The 19,359-nt window shown below is 43.2% G+C and overlaps 1 protein-coding gene across 4 annotated transcripts in view; it reads left to right on the top strand.

Moving 5' to 3' along the window:
* CASP8 (caspase 8) overlaps window positions 1-19,359 on the top strand; it is a 36,794-nt gene that overhangs the window by 11,982 nt on the left and 5,453 nt on the right. For 3 of the 4 annotated variants that reach the window (XM_012739007.3, XM_076005802.1, XM_012739009.3), the window contains 6 exons: window positions 9,512-9,849; window positions 13,482-13,587; window positions 14,710-14,848; window positions 14,965-15,009; window positions 16,087-16,151; window positions 18,165-18,306. In XM_012739007.3, coding sequence (XP_012594461.1) covers window positions 9,545-9,849; window positions 13,482-13,587; window positions 14,710-14,848; window positions 14,965-15,009; window positions 16,087-16,151; window positions 18,165-18,306 — 802 coding nt within the window. In that variant the 5' untranslated portion in view covers window positions 9,512-9,544. Of the gene's footprint in view, window positions 1-9,511; window positions 9,850-13,481; window positions 13,588-14,709; window positions 14,849-14,964; window positions 15,010-16,086; window positions 16,152-18,164; window positions 18,307-19,359 lie in introns of those variants that run through there. The other variant, XM_076005803.1, reaches the window with a different exon arrangement.

The raw sequence follows: 19,359 nt of genomic DNA on the forward strand, positions 1-19,359 counted from the left end.
TTTTCTATGTATTTTTAGTTGGTCAATTAATTTTTTTCTATTTTTAGTAGAGACAGGGTCTTGTTCTTGCTCAGGCTGGTCTTGAACTCCTGATCTTGAACAATCCACCTGCCTTGGCCTCGCAGAATGGTAGGATTACAGGCGTTAGCCATCACGCCCAGCCTTCAATGTATCTTTTGTGTGTGTGTGTGTGTGTGTGTGTGTGTGTGTGTATGTGTGTGTGTGTGTGGTGTATAATAGTGTGACCATATTATAATTTATGTATTTTCAATTTTCACAAACAAAACCACTGCTACAATAATGCGGGGATGGGGGGGGAGGGGGGAAGGTGTTTTTGAAAGGGAAAACTAAAAGTTTTCAAAATCTTTTGGACCACCTTTAAAAACTTTGAAAACTTAGTCTAATGTCTGAATCAAAAGTATTTTTATTTTAGCATCAGTTGTAGAAAGTCTATGGGTTGCGGTTCACTTGATCACTACCTGTAAGAGTTCGGGTCAGGGTTTGTGTTTTCATCCATGAATGTTAGCAAATGCAGGGAGCTTAAAGATGCAGGAACCTCTCTGCCTTGTCGCAGGGAGGAAACAGGTCCGAACAGGTGAAGGTCATGTAAGGTAAGGAGGTAGCCAAGGGTACAGAGTCTGTGGAATGGTGGAAGCAACGGAGCAGCACGGAAGGGAGAGGTTTTCTAGTTTCGGTTCTCACGTGGTAGCCATCCAGGGCCACCTCTTACGGGAAAGGGAATGTCTGAGTAAGGCTTCGACAAGTTCTTCCACTTTGAAGATTTGGAGAATCACTGCTTCCAACAGAATTTTCACATTTCAATTGAGGAGATGGGAAAACAGAGAGAGTGAGAGAAGTGATCAGGGTCTTGGGATCTGAGGGTCAGGGCCCCACCCACAGGAGCTTTTTCCTTCTTTTAGGCTTACATTTATTCGGCATTCTTTAGTTGCTGGGCATCACTCTAAAGGACTTCTGAATGCATTATCTCACATAGGCACAACGACTTCAGGAGATGGGTGTTTTGCTGATCTCCATTTTACAGAGCAGGAAACTAATGCTTTGAGAAAGTGAGCTGCCCACCCGGCACTGGTGTCACAGCCAGGTTGGATCGAAGGTTAAGCCTGTGCTCTTTTTTTTTTTTTATTTCGGCATATTATGGGGGTACAGATTTTAAAAAATGCCTCCCCCCAAAAGTCTGAGTCTCCATCATGACCATCCCCCAGATGGTGCACATCTCACTCATTATATATGTATATACCCGCCCCGCTCCCACCTGCACAATACCCTATTACTGTAGTACCTATGTGACCACTTAGGTGCTGCTCAGTTAATACCAGTTTGCTGGTGAGTATATGTGGTGCTTGTTTTTCCATTCTTGGGAAACTTCACTTAATAGTATGGGTTCCAGCTCTAACCAGGAAAATATAAGATGTGCTATGTCACCATTGTTTCTTAGAGCTGAAGAGTACTCCATGGTATACATATACCACATTTTATTAATCCATTCTTGGATTGATGGGCACTTGGGCTGTTTCCACAGCCTTGCAATTATGAATTGTGCTGCTATAAACATTCGAGTGCAGGTGTCTTTTTTGTAGAGTGTCATTGGATCTTTTGGGTAGATGCCCAGCAATGGGATTGCTGGATCAAATGGTAGATTCACTTGTATCGCTTTAAGGTATCTCCATATTGCTTTCCACAGAGGTGAACTAGTTTGCAGTCCCACCAGCAGTGTAGGAGTGTTCCTCTCTCTCCGCAACCACGCCAGCATTTATTGTTTGGAGACTTTTTGATAAAGGCCATTACTGGAGTTAAGTGATATCTCATTGTGGTTTTTTTTTTTTTTTTTTTTAATTCCAGATTTAGAATTTATTTACCATTTTGTAATGTTTTATACATAGAACCACACTTAGTCAAGTAAAACAAACAAGAAATAGAATCAAATGAATAGTAAAAACCTTCAACATTATGAAACACACCGGGTTATTTTACAAAAAAATCTATAGATTCAAACTACCGATATATATATATATTTTTTTTAATTTCGGCATATTATGGGGGTACAGATTTTAAGGTTTCAATAAATGCCCATTTCTCCCCCTCCCCCCAAAAGTCTGAGTCTCCATCATGACCATCCCCTAGATGGTGCACATCTCACTCATTATGTATGTATATACCCGCCCCCCCCCACCTGCCCAGTACCCTATTACTGTAGTACCTATGTGTCCACTTAGGTGCTACTCAGTTAATACCAGTTTGCTGGAGAATATATCTGGTGCTTGTTTTTCCATTCTTGGGATACTTCACTTAGTAGTATGGGTTCCAGCTCTAACCAGGAAAATATAAGATGTGCTATATCACCATTGTTTCTTAGAGCTGAATAGTACTCCATGGTATACATATACCACATTTTATTAATCCATTCTTGGATTGATGGGCACTTGGGCTGTTTCCACAGCCTTGCAATTATGAATTGTGCTGCTATAAACATTCGAGTATAGGTGTCTTTTTTGTAGAGTGTCATTGGATCTTTTGGGTAGATGCCCAGCAATGGGATTGCTGGATCAAATGGTAGATTCACTTGTATCGCTTTAAGGTATCTCCATATTGCTTTCCACAGAGGTGAACTAGTTTGCAGTCCCACCAGCAGTGTAGGAGTGTTCCTCTCTCTCCGCAACCACGCCAGCATTTATTGTTTGGAGATTTTTTGATAAAGGCCATTCTCACTGGGGTTAAGTGGTATCTCATTGTGGTTTTGATTTGCATTTCCCTGATGATTAGAGATGTGGAGCATTTCTTCATATGTTTATTGGCCATTCTTCTGTCTTCTTTAGAAAAATTTCTGTTCAAGTCCTTTGCCCACTTTTTAATGGGGTTATTTGATTTTTTCTTCCTAATTTTTGTGAGTTCTAAGTGTATTCTAGTTATCAGTCCCTTATCGGATGCATAGGATGCAAAAATTTTCTCCCATTCTGTAGGTTGTCTGTTTACTTTCATGACTATTTCTTTGGCTGTGCAGAAGCTTTGTAGTTTCATCATGTCCCATTTATTTATTTTTGTTGCTGCTGTGATTGCCTTTGGGAATTCTTCATAAACTCTTTGCCCAGGCCGATGTCTAGGAGAGTGTTTCCAACTTTTTCCTCTAGAGTTCTAATAGTTTCATACCTAGGTTTAAGTTTGTTATCCAGCGTGAGTTGGTTTTTGTGAGAGGTGAAAGGTGTGTGTCCTGTTTTAGCCTTCCACAGGTGGCTATCCAGTTTTCCCAGCACCATTTATTGAAGAGGGATTCTTTTCCCCAGTGTATGTTTTTGTCTGCTTTGTCAAAGATTAGATGGCTATATGAGGATGGTTTTATATCAGGATTCTCACATCTGTTCCACTGGTCAATATTCCTATTTTTGTGCCAATACCATATTGTTTTAATTACTACAGCTTTGTAGTATAGTTTGATATCTGGCATATTAATGCCTTCCATTTTGTTTTTGTTGCCTAGAATTGCTCTTGATATTCGGGGTCTTCTTTAGTTCCATATGAAGCGTAAAATTATTTTTTCTATATCTGTGAAGAATGCTGATGGGATTTTAATAGGTATTGCATTGAATCTGTAGATCAGTTTGGGTAGTATAGACATTTTGATGATATTGAGTCTGCCGATCCATGAGCATGGTATGGATTTCCATCTGTTTACATCTTCTGCTATTTCCTTCGTCAGTGTTTCATAGTTCTCCCCGTAGAGGTCTTTTACCTCCTTGGTTAAGTATATTCCTAGGTACTTTAATTTCTTTGTTGCTATTGTGAAGGGAATTGAGTCTTTGATTTGGTTCTCAATTAGATTGTTGTTGACGTATATGAATGCCTCTGATTTCTGTGTATTGATTTTGTATCCTGAGACTTTACTAAATTCATTTATCAGTTCCAGGAGTTTCTTGGTTGAATGCTTGGGGTTTTCTAGATACAATATCATATCATCAGCAAACAGTGAAAGTTTGATCTCTTCTGCCCCTATTTGGATACCTTTGATTCCATTTTCCTGTCTGATTGCTGTAGCCAAGACTTCCAGCACTATGTTGAACAGAAGTGGAGATAGTGGGCAGCCTTGTCTGGTTCCAGTTCTAAGTGGGAATGATTTCAATTTTTCCCCATTCAGTATGATGTTGTCTATGGGTCTGTCATATATGGCTTGTATCATTTTTAGGTATGTCCCTTCTATGCCTATTATCTTAAGTGTTTGTATCATGAAAGGGTGTTGAATTTTGTCAAAGGCTTTTTCTTCATCTCTTGAAAGAATCATGTGGTCTTTGTTTTTGCTTCTGTTTATGTGGTGAATTGCATTTATAGATTTACATATGTTGAACCATCCCTGAATCCCTGGGATGAAGCCCACTTGGTCGTGATGGATTATTTTTTTGATAAGCGTCTGGATTCGGTTAGCTAAGATTTTGTTGAAAATTTTTGCATCTATATTCATTAGGGATATTGGTCTGTAGTTTTCTTTTTTTGTTGCATCCTTTCCTGGTTTTGGTATCAGAGTAATATTCGCTTCATAAAAGGAGTCGGGGAGGTTTCCGTTCTTCTCGATGTTGTGGAATAGTTTCTGCAAGATAGGTACTAGTTCTTCTTTGTAAGTGTGGTAAAATTTGGGTGTGAAGCCATCTGGACCAGGACTTTTCTTTTTAGGGAGATTTTTAATTGCTGTTTCTATTTCAGCTGTTGAGATTGGTCTGTTCAGGGAATCTATTTCTTCCTGGTTGAGCCTAGGGAGGCTGTGTGTTTCTAGAAATTTGTCCATTTCCTCCACATTTTCCAGTTTGTGTGCATAAAGATTTTTGTAGTATTCATAAATTATATCTTGTATCTCTTTGGGATCAGTTATGATATCTCCTTTTTTATTCCTGATGGAGCTTATTATAGATTTCTCTTTTCTGCTTTTTGTTAGCTTAGCCAATGGTGTGTCAATTTTGTTTATTTTTTCAAAGAACCAACTTTTTGTTTTATTAATCTCCTGAATAGCTTCCCTGTTTTCAATTTCATTTAGTTCTGATTTGATCTTGTTGATTTCACTTCTTCTGCTGGGTTTGGGGTTGGTCTGTTCTTTTTCCAGCTCTTTGAGTTGTTTCATTAGATTGTCTATTTGTTATCTTTTTGTCTTTTGGTTATAGGCATTTATGGAGATAAACTTTCCTCTCAGAACTGCTTTAGCTGTGTCCCAGAGGAGTTGATAACTTGTCTCTCCATTGTCGTTTTCTTCATAGAATTTTTTTATTTCCATCTTGATTTCTTCATTTATGAAGTAATCATGTAGTAGGAGGTTGTTTAATTTCCACATTTTTGTGTAGAAATGTGAGTTTCTGTTAGGGTTGATTTCTAGTTTTATTCCACTGTGATCTGAGTAGGTACATGGTATGATTTCTATTTTTTTAAATTTCTTGAGATTTACTTTGTGTCCTAGGATATGGTCAGTCTTAGAGGATGTCCCGTGAGCTGATGAGAAGAACGTATATTTAGTGGATTGTGGGTAGAATGTCCTATAGATGTCAGTCAGACCCAATTGTTCCAGGGTTTTGTTTAACTTCATTATTTCTTTATTAATTTTCTGTTTGGAGGATCTGTCTTGTGCCATCAGTGGGGTGTTGAAATCTCCAGTGATTACGGAGTTGCTATTAATCCATTTGCTTAGATTCAGTAAGGTTTGCTTTATGAAACTGGGTGCACCTAAGTTGGGTGCATATATATTTAAAATTGATATCTCTTCTTGTTGAAGTGTGCCCTTCACCATTATATAATGACCCTCTTTGTCTTTCACTACTTTTGTTGGTTTAAAAACGAAATCGTCTGAAATTAGAAATGCCACGCTAGCCTTCTTTTGGCTTCCACTTGCTTGGAATACTGATCTCCACCCTTTTACCTATAGTCTATATGCATCCTTGCAGGTTAGATGTGTTTCCTGAAGACAGCATATACTTGGCCTGTATTTTCTTATCCATTCAACCAGCCTATGTCTCTTGAGTGGAGAGTTTAAGCCATTCACATTTATTGAGAGAACTGATAGGTAAGATTGATTACTGTTCATTCTGTTGGGTTGGATGTTGTTGCTTTGATTTCTGTCTTGAGCCATTGTAATATCTGGCCTTTAATCTTTGGGTTTTGGTTGTTTTTATATTCGTGAGTTTTTATTATGGTGCTCCATGCGTAACACTGTTTTGAGTACTTCTTGTAGGGCTGGCCTTGTCTTGGTGAATTCTCTGAGACTTTGCTTGACTGAGAATGTCTTTATTTCTCCTTCATATATGAAGCTTAGTTTTGCAGGGAGTAAGATTCTAGGCTGGGCATTGTTTTGTTTCAGAAGAGTGAGAATGGGGCCCCAGTCTCTCATTGCTTATAATGTCTCATTAGAGAAGTCTGGTGTTATTTGTATTGGCTTTCCCTTGTATGTCATTTGCTTCTTTTGTCTTATAGCTCTTAGAAGGGCCTCTTTAGTTGATATTTTAGTCAGTCTGATGACTGTATGATGTGACGCCTTCCTGTTTGCATTGAATCTCCCAGGGGTCCTCTGGGCTTCTTGAACTTGTATATCGAGATTTTGAGCAAGGCCTGGGAAATTTTCCTCTATTATATCTTCAAAAAGCTTGTCCAGCCCTGAGTGTTGTCTTCTTCCCCTTCTGCTAACCCTATGACCCTCACGTTAGGTTTTTTCACATAGTCCCACAGCTCTTGTAGGCTTTGCTCTTTTCTCTTGTTTCTCTGCTCTATCTCTGTGACTGATTTATTTAATTGTAAGGTGTTATCTTCAATCTCTGAGATTCTTTCTTCTGTTTGATCTACCCTGTTCTTGAGACTTTCCACAGTATTTTGTAAGTCCCTGAGTTGATTCTTCATCTCCAGGACTTCGGTTAAAGTTTTCTTCACTGTGTTGATCTCTTTAGTGAACCTTTGTTCCATATCCTGGAGGCTTTTTGTGGTTTCTTTGTGTTGGTTATTGAGTTGTTGTTGTAGGTCGGTGAGTGTTCTTATGATCCACATACGAAATTCCTGTTCTGTCATATTGGTTGCCCCCACATACGAAATTCCTGTTCTGTCATATTGGTTGCCTGATTTCGGTTCGACTTCCAGGTGTGTCCTTTTTCCCCCCTCAGTGAGGGCTGGTCTAGGAGAGAGTCTGGGCGGAGCTGGGTTGGGTAAGCCTGCCCTCAGGCACCACCAGTGCAGTTAGCAGGGGTCAAAGTTCTGTTCTCTGCTTCCAGGAAAAGCTGTCAGGGTGGGGCTGGAATGGCCCCACTCAGTCAGAGAGTCTGCGTGTGGGGGTGGGGCTGTCTGAGACCCACAGTCTGGAGTGGGCCTCGCTTCTTTCCACCCTCCCCAACTCCGCAGCTACTCCTGGGCCTCTGCCAGCAGGCCAGACCACACGCCACCAGGCCTCCCCGGACTGTGATGGCGTTCCCTGAGCAGGAACGCCACCTGGGCTGGGCGTATGGCCTCCTTTTGGGAGGAGGGTTGCCCTCTAGGACGCTGATCTGCCCCTGAAGGCACACACACCTCAGTAGGCTGTTCACGTATAACCCTTCTGTGCCCCGGGCAATGCTAGACCTTGGTGCACAGGATCTGGTCTGCAGGTCTGACCTCTGGGTCCCAGAGTTCAAACTGTATCCCCACCAGGGAGAGGAGTTCTGGTCCCAATTCACCCACAGGGAGCCCAAGCTGGGTCTATGTCTCTCAGCCTCTGAGTCAGTACCGTTCTCCTGGGAACACCGTGCCAGCAGCACCTGGGAGGGCTGGCAGGTAGGGAGCTCACAGTCTGAGTTCCCCTTAGTCAGCAGTAGGGTCCCAAAAGGGAAGGTCCTGTTCCCTGGTGGTGCCTCCAGCTGGTGGCTGTGGGCAACTGGAGGCATCCGCAGCTGGTAGTTGCGGGCAGCTGGTGGCTGCGGGCAGCTGGTGGCTTTGGGCAGCTGGAGGCACCCGCAGCTGCCCAGCTGCGGGTAGGGTCGGCGGAGGGGAGGAGGAGGCAATATGGCGCCTGCCGCACGGCTCGGGTCTATGTACACGGAGGTGCCGGGAGGGAGTTGGGAGCCTGGTGCCACGTCCCCTATAGGCTCACCGCTGGCTGGCGGCAGCCGTTTCTGGGCTGGTGTCCGCAGGCCTCTCCACCTGCTGGGGAGCCCACCAGCAGTCTGAGATGCAGGGGAGCGGAAACAGCAGATCCACCTACCCTTGCCGCTGGTCTCCGGGCTGCTCCGGCGGTCTCAGCCTCCAGTTCTCCTCCGCAGCCTCCTCCCGTGGTGTCTCCCGGTGTCTCAGGTACCCCTCCTTCCGGCCCTCGTCTGCTGTATGCTTGTCTTCTTGCTTCTTTTTTCTAATTTCTGCTAGAATCTGTCTTTTCTGCAGAGACACTCTGTCTGGCGGTGTTTCTCGTCCGCCATCTTGATCCTCCCAAGCCTGTGCTCTTAAGCACTGCACTGCCAACTTCCTGGGACAGTGACGCTGTAGCCTGCATTAGGGGGCCATATCCAGGTATAGTTTTTATGAAGAATCAAGCACAAACGCTGCTCCCAGGGTTCCTTTCCCTCTCGGACAGGGCTGGTCAGAGCAGGAAGGGTGGGGGAGACATTGTTCCAGGGGGTTGAGCCTTGGGACTCAGGAGAAGACCTGGATCCTGGGCCACTGGTGTCAAGACTGCTTGGGATTGCCTGAAGCACTGCCCTCTCCTTTGGAAACATGCATACGTGTGAAAATGCCACGTAGCCTGATTTAGAGACTGTTAATAGTGGAAAGCGCTGTCAGGGTTGACTGGTTCAGTTTCCAGGCTTGGGTTTCTGAGCAGCTGTATGGCCTGGTCCTTGGGCCCTTTGGGGACAGCGCTGCTCCATGTCCTCCTCCCGTCACTGTTTCAGCCAGACCCTATCAATCCTGCTCTCCCCTGCCTAAATGCCTCCTCCTAATAGGTCCTCGGAGGTCCCCTGCCTCCAAGTCTTCCAATCTGTCTTCCACGCTATAGGTGTTAATCCAACAATGGATGATGTCATTCCCATTTTGCAACCCCTCCCTTCCTAGTTCCCCACCCCTCCAGAACAAAGCCTAAACCCCCTGCCCATAGTGTGAGGTTCCTGTGATGTGGTTCCTTGCTACCACTCCATTCCTTTGTCCCGGCACTCTCCATCCCAGCCCCTTTGTGGTTACTTTTTGGAGCTCCTTGAGCCCATTGACTTGGAAGTTCTGCCTCCGCCTTTTGCATAAATTGTTTCCTGCCAGAACTGTGGTTTCTCCACAGGAAGCCCTCTCAGGCTGAGTTAGGGCTCCTCCCTCTACATTCCTACTGCACCTGGTCACAACTCTGTGACCACTGACTCCTTTGTTTACCTACGTTCCTACATCATGAGGAGGAACTTGTCCTGTGCCGTTTTTTCCCCCTTCCCTATATCCACAGCACAACATAGGTGCAGTGGCATTTGAGGAAGGGACAAACCAGTATATGGTACTTTTCTTCCTCATCTGAACGTAACATTACATTTTAACCTAGGCTACCACTACATTCTACTACCTCTTGACAAGGATGGATTTCAGCGGATGTCTCTACAGTATCGGGGAAGAAATAGACAGCGACGAGCTGGCTTCCCTCAAGTTCCTAAGCCTGGACTACATCCCACAAAGGAAGCAGGAACACATCAGGGATGCCTTGACATTATTCGAGAGACTCCAGGAAAAGAGAATGTTGGAGGAAAACAACCTGTCTTTCCTGAAGGAGCTGCTCTTCCATATTCACCGGCTGGATCTCCTGTCCACTTACCTGGGTACTAGCAAGGAGGAGATGGAGAGAGAACTGCAGACCCCTGGCAGGGCTCAGATTTCTGCCTACAGGTGGGTAGAAACTCCACAGTGTGGGGGTTGGGAGGTGTGGGTGGAATGGACGATCTCTGTGGGCAGGGCTGATTGGGACTTGTTTGGGGACAGTCTCGGGACAGTAGAGAAAAACCACCCCCCAAACTGCAAGCGAGAGACTGAAGAATGACCCCAACAAATCCAGTTTCGAGTGTTAAATGAGTTTATTAGAGGTTACTTATCAGAGCACTTGCACCTCGATGGCGCAGGAATTTCTCCCGCAGGAGCCCCTTGCTAGCAAAATTCTCTGCCGCCCACGCTGTGGTGTGGCTTTAAATCTCTTCCCAATGAGAAATGCAAAATTTTTGCATTGTATCTTTGCTTCTTCCCAGGGCCAAACAAATCTCACTGGCACAGTACTATTATCATGAGCTGTCATGTGACCCACGTTATGTTAATGATATCATTTTCCACTAGGTGGGGATTTTAGTATTATAATTAGCTAAAGGCGCCACAGCACAGCCAAAGCAGCTGCAAAGCAGTCAGGGCCCTCTGTCTCAAGGCAAGAAAGTGCCTGCTGGGCACTTTCCCCAGGCCAGGTGGTAGTTGCAGTATCTTGGTCCCTGCCTAATCTGTTTTGTAACACTCTGCTGAGCTCCAGACTAGCGCAGTGTTTCTGATACATGGTGCGTGCGGAACTCGCATGTTCCTCTCAGGGCTTGTCCATGAAGTGTCACTTGGGAGACGATAGGAAGATGTTCCACCACGGCCAGATTAAGAAACTGAGAGGGCTTATGCATAATTCTGGGGAAAAAAATGCTAAAACCATAAAACAAAAATTTAGTTTTCAAAGTGAAACTTAAGGCGTGATGAAATTAAAATAGTTTTTCTAAGTGTTCCAATTTCTCTCTCTCTCTCTCTCATATCTTGGTGCCTCTGCCTTGCTGCTGCCCAGGTCATGTGCCCACTTTGCCTATTCGTGGGCAAAGCACCACTGCTTCGCACCTGCTTGGGGATGCCTGCGGAAATGCTCGGTGGGGTCTAAGGCTTTTCTTTCACACTTAAAGACTCAAATGACAAGGTTCTCCAATGAGGTGTGTGCTGCTAGGCCTGGCCCTGCAGACACTGCTCGGCTCCCGGTGAGCCTGGCTGTGCCATGACCCTAAGTGTCTACAGGAGGGCAGCATGCCTCGGGTCGTCCTGGCAAAAGCCGTGGAACTCAGCTTCGGCCACCCTCGGGAGAGGGGAGAGTGGGCAACCACGAGCTGTGTTAGACAACAAGCCTCATTCAGTTGCAGCTTTGTGATTCTATGATGAGACATTAAAAAGTAGAAACACATTGTCACCTTCTTTCTTTTAACATCCCCTGTTATCAGACACTCAAAGTATTTTTCAGCTTTACTTTCAGAAAACTTCGACTTAAGCCTCAGCTCTGACCCATAACATCGTCATTAACTGGGGCATGTGAGACGGAAAGGCAGCTGACAGTCACTGTCCTCTGATGGTCCCACCTATTAATGCCCTGGTCCTTTTGTGCTCCGAGACCTGAGCTTCTGGCATGTTCCTTGTCATATGTCTCCTCTTTTGAAGCTTGACCATTTTGATTTTAAGTGACGAGAGATATTCTGGGTGTACTAGTTTCCTAGGGCTGCCATAACATAGTATGACAAACTGGATGGCTTTAAAAAGTAGAGAAATTTATTCTTTCATGGTTCTAGAGCAGGGGTCCTCAAACTTTTTAAACAGGGGGCCAGTTCACTGTACCTCAGACTGTTGGAGGGCTAGACTATAGTTTTAAAAAAACTATGAACAAATTCCTACGCACACTGCACATATCTTATTTTGAAGTAAAAAAACAAACGGGCAAAAACACTCGCATGTGGTCTGGGGGCCGTAGGTTGAGGACACCTGTTCTAGAGGCTCAAAGTCAAGAAATCAAGATGTGAATAGGGCTGGTTCCTTTTTGGAGGCTCTGAGGAAGAGTATTCATCATGCCTCCCTCCTAGTTTCTGGTGGTTGTGGCAATCCTTGGTGTTCCTTGTCTTGTAGACGCACCACTCCAATTTATGTCTGGTTCTCTTCTCTGTGTCTGTTTGTCTGAATTTCCCTCTTCTCATAAGGACACCAGTCACTGGATTAGGGCCCACCATAATGCAATTCGTCCTCATCCTTAACAAGATTTTATTTGCAAAGGTCCTATGTCCAAATAAGGTCATATTCTCATGTTCTGGGTAGACATGAATTTTGGGGGAGAGGGGAAGATACTATTCAACCCAGTACCGGATAGCTTTGGTTTACTAGAAGTGTGAAGTCTTTATAAGAAATTTATTTGTTAAGGCCCCAGCAAATCCTAAGAAACCACAGTCCCAGAACTAGGAAAGCTTGGGGTTTCATCTTGTGCTCACTGTCTTGGACTCTGAAGGTTCCACTTCTGCCATGTGAGCTAGGCTGAGGCGCCTTTCTGGCAGAGGGCTGATCGTCCCCTAACAAGGGCAGGTTCTGTCTGTTAAAATCTTTAACATATTGGCTTGGAGACAAAAAGGTCAGCACAATCACGACCTACTGCTTGTTCACCATTGTTGGCTATGAGCCAGAAGATAAAAAATATACTAGTGTGGCCACTTTAAAATTACAAGAAAACACTAGAAATTTTATGTTCAAATTATAATTGCTACCTATAAAATCAGTATCTTATAAACTATCCAGGTTTATTACCAGACGATGATGGCACAAGAAAGCCTGTAAGTTTCAATAATGAAAAAAGTGAAAGGGCAAGGTACCTTGTAACAAAGTTAAAAGAATTAGAGTAGGTTTTGATGGCATCCAGTCTGGCCAAACTGAAAAAGCTTTAAAGAAATATATCTAGGGTTGAGATTCCATGAGAAGAAAGATGAGGCAGATGTGTGAGCGAGGCTGACGCCACGGCACTCTAGCCTGGGCAACAGAGGGAGACTCTGTCTCAAAAAACAAAAAAAAAAAAAGAAAGAAAATTAAATAAAAGAAAAATCAGAGAATTATAATATGTGTGGTATCCTCCCAGGGACACTCAGGCACAGTGAAGTGAATGCGGCCCTGGGGACACTCAGGCAATGCCTGGGCTGATTGTCTGTGGGGCGTGGGCGACTGCAGACAGACAGGGGACGAGGGTGTGGGGACTCAGCACAAAGTAGGGAGACGGCAGTGCAGCAGGGTGTGTTTTGGGCTTCTGGCCCTGTAGTGGTGGTGGCCTATGGGGGCAAACGTTTGACCTTCCTCCTGAAGGTAACAGCTGACCAGTTTTCTTTAGAAGTGTGATGATCCAACTTGCATTTTGAAAAGCATAATTTCCAAAAGACAAAGCTTTTTCCTATTGTAACAAGATCTTGATTTTATAGGGAAAGACAAAGGAAAAACAAGATTCACTTAACTGAAACGAACTGAAAGACAAAGTTGATGAAACTTTAAATTGTTAGGGTGGGCATGATAAATTGATAATCGCTGGGCATGAGTCAGTCGACTTCTGTGTCACCATACCAGCCTCTTTCCAAGGACTCGACTCAGGAATCTTGTCATTAACTGCCTTTATTTTGAAGGGGGAGGGGGCATTGGAGTCAAGTCCACTGTGACTGCATTTATCAAATGAGAAATTATTTAGGAAAGCATTTCTAAAGCGTCTTCATTTCCTATCACAGGGTCATGCTTTTACAGATTTCACAAGAGGTGCCTGAATCGCAAATGGGAGTTTTTAAGTTTTTATTGAGAAAGCACATCCCCAAATGTAAACTGGAAGATGACATGGTAAGACCTGGCATCTTGTCGAGATTCAGTCCTGAGAGTTGGTCAGCCAGTGGGGATGTCTCAAGGTTGTCAGGCAGGGTGTTGTTGATTCGATTCCTTTATGCTGTGAAGTGCTGCTCACACTAATCAGGGAGCAAGGCAGGGCTGGGAGCCAGGAGGAGGCTGGGGGTGCAGCCACAGCCCAGGGTGGGACCCGGCAGAGCCTGCAAGGGCAGTGGTGGGCCTGACATTGTGCCCACTTCTGCAGTCCTGAAACAAACTGGGACCTGGAACTGTGTGTGTGTGTGTGTGTGTGTGTGTGTGTGTGTGTGTGTGTGTGTGTGGTGTGTCCGTGTGTGTCTTTCTGTGTCTGTGTCATGTGTCTCTCTGTGTTGTGTGTCTTTGTGTGTTGTGTATGCCTGTGTTGTGTATATGTGTTATATGTGTATCTCTGGTTTACATGTCTCTCTCTGTGTGGTGTGTGTCTCTGTTTGTGTGTGGTGTATGTATCTGTGTGTGTTTGGTATGTGTGTCTATATTTATGCCTCTGTGTTTGTGTGTGTGTGTCTCTGAGTGTTGTGTGTTTCTGTGTGTATCGTGCATGTGTCTCTGTATGTCTATGTGTATGTCTCTCTGTGTGCGTGGTATATGTGTCTGTGTGTCTCTCCATGTCTGTGTGGTGTGTGTATATCTTGTGTCTGTATGTGTGTATCTTTGATGTGTGTATGTGTTGTATCTGTGTGTGTTTGTGTGTCTGTGTGTCTGTGTGAATGAGGTCTGGAGGGGGAGTGGGTGCCAGAGTCACTGCTGGGGTGTGAGGCAGTCCTCCAGGCCGTCACCATGGTGACCGGGCTGCTGTGTCCCAGCCATGCATCCTCACTAAAGGCATCCAGAGGCGGTTTGAGCACAGGGCTTGGGGATCAGACATCGGCTTCCCCTCTGTCTTCTCACTTCTGTCTTTCTGGGCCAGACAACAAAATCGCCTTGCTAGTAGTCTGCTGCCTGCCTGAACTCTCAGGGGGTCTGCTTGCTTGGGAAGTGAGGGCAGACTTTTGGTTTGGGGAGAAAGTAGAAGTAAAAAAAAAATCTAATCTGAAAGCTAATATGGCTCAATCCAGTTTTCCAACTTTCTCTCTTTCCTAGAGCTTGCTTGATGTTTTCATAGAAATGGAGAAGAGGGTCATGATAGGGGAAGGAAACTTGGACAACCTGAAAAGTGTCTTAAACAGAATCGACAAGAGCTTGCTGAAGAAAATCAGCGATTATGAAGAATTAAGCACAGGTAGAAACGACCTGACAGCTGCAAATCAGCCACGTGTATTGTGAATTGACAAATTGTCCCATGTCACAATTGTTTCTAATCAAATATTGGCGGGGGGTTGTTTTCTTTTAATTCAGAGAGAAGATTGAGCCTTGAAAGATCGCCGGACGAATTTTCAAATGGTACTGGTTGGAGATACGTTTTAAAGACCTATTTAGTTAATTCACTCTCTGCTGAACTCATGCCTCCTCCCCACAACCTTCCACCACATCCACAGCTTAATGGACCTGCTCTCCTAATACCAGGAGGACGGTGCAGTGGGGACTCGTAGTCACCTTCTCTACACTTGAAAGGTGTAGAAACAGTTGTCAATAGGCACAGACTGCAAAGTTTGAAATAGGTGCAGAATTTGTAGTAAGAAATATTCAACTTATTTCTGTGTGGGGTCTTTGTCCCTCGATATGTGCTGCCTGTATTATGCATGAGGTAGCTAGATTCAAATTATTTTTCAGAACTTCCTTGATTAAGTCACTTCCTCTTTTAACACTTTTAACACTAAGTCACTCCTTTGAATTTCCTCTTTCTCTTTTTCCACCTGGGTAAGCTAGCCTGGACCAGGAAAAGGAACTGTCAAGGATCACCTTCAAAATTTTGATTAATCAAATATTCTTTCTGATTATAAAAATTATATATACTCACTGAAGATGATTTTAAATTCAGAAAGATTTTTAACAGCCCAGTAAAGCCATCACCCCATAAGTATTAATATTGCTAATATTTTTGTTGTATTTTTACCCTGGCTCTTTGTGGATCTCCCTTAAAGGTTAAGTCTGAGTAATGTCCATGAAGCTAGTCCTTCCCTGTTCCCACGCCTGCTTGAGCCTAAGACTTTAAGAGTACTTTAAGGAGTAAAGTACTCCTAAATCAATAGCTCTTCCTGAGCTAGTGGCTTAATTAGTGAATATCTCACAAATACCACAAAATTCAACCTGCCCATGTGGAGGAATGTAGAACTAAGGCACTATTTGGTATATTTTTCCCTTTGGTGATGAGACTATTTGATCTTGTGTTTCAGAAGCGTGTTAATTGCCTTGCCTGCAGAATCTCTGTGGACTGAAAGGAGATTACGTTCAAGGCAGTCTGTAAATTTTCATTTTTAAAGGGACCTTATGTTGTCCTAGGTGCGACATACTTATTTCTTTACCAAGGTACCTTTCCTGCTATGTCTCATTCTAGACGTGTATCTTCATTGTTTATAGGGGAGGAGACATTCAGAATGCTGGAAATATCAGACTCTCCAAGAGAACAAGACAGTGATTCACAGGTACATGGAAACCTCCAAATCCTCTTTCCCTTTGCCTTGCAGATTCTAGTTATTGTATTTGTAAGCTTTTTTTCTTTTTTTTTTTTAAGCTGCCAGATGAACCAATAAGGGGCAGAAACTTCTTGAAAGTTTTGAGAACTGTAGAAAACCCACAAAAAGACATGTTAAAAAAGTGACAGTTTCTAAAATGTGACCTCTTCAGTTTCCTATGCATTAAATTTTTAATTTTAAGACCAAAGACAAAAGTGTTGGAATAGTACTAGTTATTCCAGGTACTGGAGGGGAGGGGTGAGAAGCCTCCTACTTCGTCTAGCAGCAGTGTCAGCCTCAGTGGGTGAGGATTTGGGGGAAGAGTCTAGCAGGACTGGAAAAAGCAAAGCCTTTTTTTTTAGCTTGACATTTCAAAAATGTTTCCCGTTTGTAGTTAGGTGTAAGTAGCAGACCCTCATAATCTGGCTGTCTCTGTGTTCTCATCTCAGTGAGCTAGCAGAAAAATTTCCTTTCTAGACATAATGGCTTCTATTTATGTAACCTTCAACAACCCACCAAATATATTCTCACTTATTAGCCCATTCACTCCACACCATCCCCCACCCCCATGACACAAAGCAGAGAAACCCCTGAATACCTCAAATAGGCTTGAGAGAAACCATTCACTAGTGTGGGCTTCTGAGAAAATTACCAGACTTCTCTCAGTCTGAAAGTTAAGGATTAAGCAAAGTAATGTGGCACTTTGTAAGCAGTATAGCACTCTATAAGCATTGTCCCCTTCGAGTAGCTAAAGATGCTAAGTTTCAATATCTTACTAAATTTTAGTATCTCATTGGCTTAGCAAATACACTCAATATACTTGGCAAATACTTAGCATACTTAATAGTAAATACTTAATATACTTAGTAGGTATTAATACTTAATATCTTAGTAAACATACTAAGATACTAGGTTACTTGCCCAAAGTCTTAAGTGTATGAAATAGCAGAGCCAGGAATTTGGCTTCCCAGCCTAGAGCCCTTCTCTCTTCCTTGAGGGACTATGCAGACTTCCAGCTATATGCTGAGTATCTCAGCACTGAAATAGCCCTATGAAATAAGCAAGACACAGGGCCACCTCGGACTGGTCCTGTCAGGTACTGCGGTCTGGACTATAACCTACAGTGTAGCCGAGACCTGCCTCACCAGCCCATGCTTCCCCACTAGCCCCTGTGGTCCTGACAGCTGGGTTATGCCATCAGCTTTAAAAATCCTGGGACTGGCTGGGCGTGGCGGCTCAGGCCTGTAATCCTAGCACTCTGGGAGGCTGAGGTGGGAGGATCGCTGAAGGTCAAGAGTTCGAGACCAGCTTAGGCAAGAGTGAGACCCCGACTCTACTAAAAATAGGAAGAAATTAATTGGCCAACTAAAAATATATAGAAAAAATTAGCTGGGCATGGTGGCAGCCCCATGCCCATGGTGGTAGTCCCAGCTACTTGGGAGGCTGAGACAGAAGGATCCTGGGACCACACCATCTCCTGCATGAAGAGCAGGCCCTCAGCTGTTAGCCAAGATGCACAGATGAGTTGAGTACTTAGCCAAGAGAGTCACAAGGTCATAGCCCAAAGACATGTACTCAGTCAAGAACTCTGGGTTGAGCTCTCACAAGTTAGTACATCCTAAGTCATTGGCACAGATGTTATCTGCCTCCAGGAGTCTTCTGTATGGTAAGGGAAGCAGAAATGAGAACAAATAATGATAACACAATATGATGACAACATTAACATATGTGCAAAGTGCTCAGGAGGCCCAAGTATTGCGACACTGACTTTCCAGCTAACGTTGGGGCAGAGGTCTGAGGGATCCTGTGTGGAGAATGGGTGGAAACCAGTTCTTCAGGGAAATGACCCCAAGTTGGGTTGGGGCAATGGAAAGTACTCTTGCTGTCTGGCTTAGGTCCAACCTTTTACTGGGGAGTTGTGTGTTCCCATCTCAAGTCTTTGACCCACAGAGTTAGCTCCTGGGTTGGCTTTTTGTTTTCCAGACATCTGACAAAGTTTACAGAATGCAAAGCAAACCTCGAGGATACTGTTTGATCTTCAACAACCATGATTTTAGCAAAGCACGGAAGTCAGTGGACAAGCTTCAGAGAATTAGGGACAGAAACGGCACCCATTTGGATAAAGGTACAGTAGAATCCAAAAGAGAGAAATGGAATATTTCTTATAGTTTTTTTTTTTTTTTAATCAAAAGAGAGAGAACAAGAGCTGTACTCGAAGGGCCACATATTTCAGGAAAGTAGATTTAAACCTATTTCCCTATGAAGGTGAAGAACATTCTTATGTATTTGTTAGCTTTCTGATTTTTATATTTTAAATAGGTTTTTTAAATAAAATATATGTATAAAAATTAAATATCAAATCTTACTAAAAGACATAACGAAAATCAGCAACAAGGTTTGCTTTTAATTCAACTAAATGAATAGTGCGTCTGTGGAGTGCATTAGGTAAAAAAATTGCCTTGGTATCAAGACTCTTATAGAGGCTGGATTTATTTAAGTAGGGCTATTGAGTGCAGCAGAAATTGTGGATTCTTTTTTTTTTTTTTTTTTTTCTTCTCTTCTTTTTTTTTTTTTTTTTTTTGGATATTTCCACTGTAGTGTAGAAATTGTGGATTCTTAATAGAAATAGCATTTTCAAATGTTAAACCAGTTAGAAATTCTTCTGCTTAGCCTATTTAAGCTAAGACTGAGAACTTACAAGATAAGTGAAAAAATAACTTGTGGTCTATGAATATAAAAAATGGTTTCAACTAAAAATAATAATGAAAATCATCTAACCCAGCCATTGAGATATTCTTATAATAATTTTGATTTGATCAAAGAATTTTTGAAAATAGTGTTCGTGACTCACAGCATCAGTTATTGAGTTATTCTGTAAATGGAGTAAAGTTTAGAAAATTAATGCTGATAGATTATAATTATCAGGACTTTGTAATGGTTTCTGTTAAATTTGATTTGTTTATTCAAGCAAATCTATTCTAAGGTTTTAAAAAGCCACAAAACTTAAGTCCATTAGCTGGGCACGGTGGCTCACGCCTGTAATCATAGCACTCTGGGAGGCCGAGGTGGGAGGATCACTCAAGGTCAGGAGTTCGAAACCAGCCTGAGCAAGAGCAAGACCTTGTCTCTATTAAAAACAGAAAGAAATTCATTGGCCAACTAAAAATATATAGAAAAA

The sequence above is a fragment of the Microcebus murinus genome, chromosome 8, assembly GCF_040939455.1.
Source record: "Microcebus murinus isolate Inina chromosome 8, M.murinus_Inina_mat1.0, whole genome shotgun sequence".
Classification (NCBI taxonomy): Eukaryota; Metazoa; Chordata; class Mammalia; order Primates; family Cheirogaleidae; genus Microcebus; species Microcebus murinus.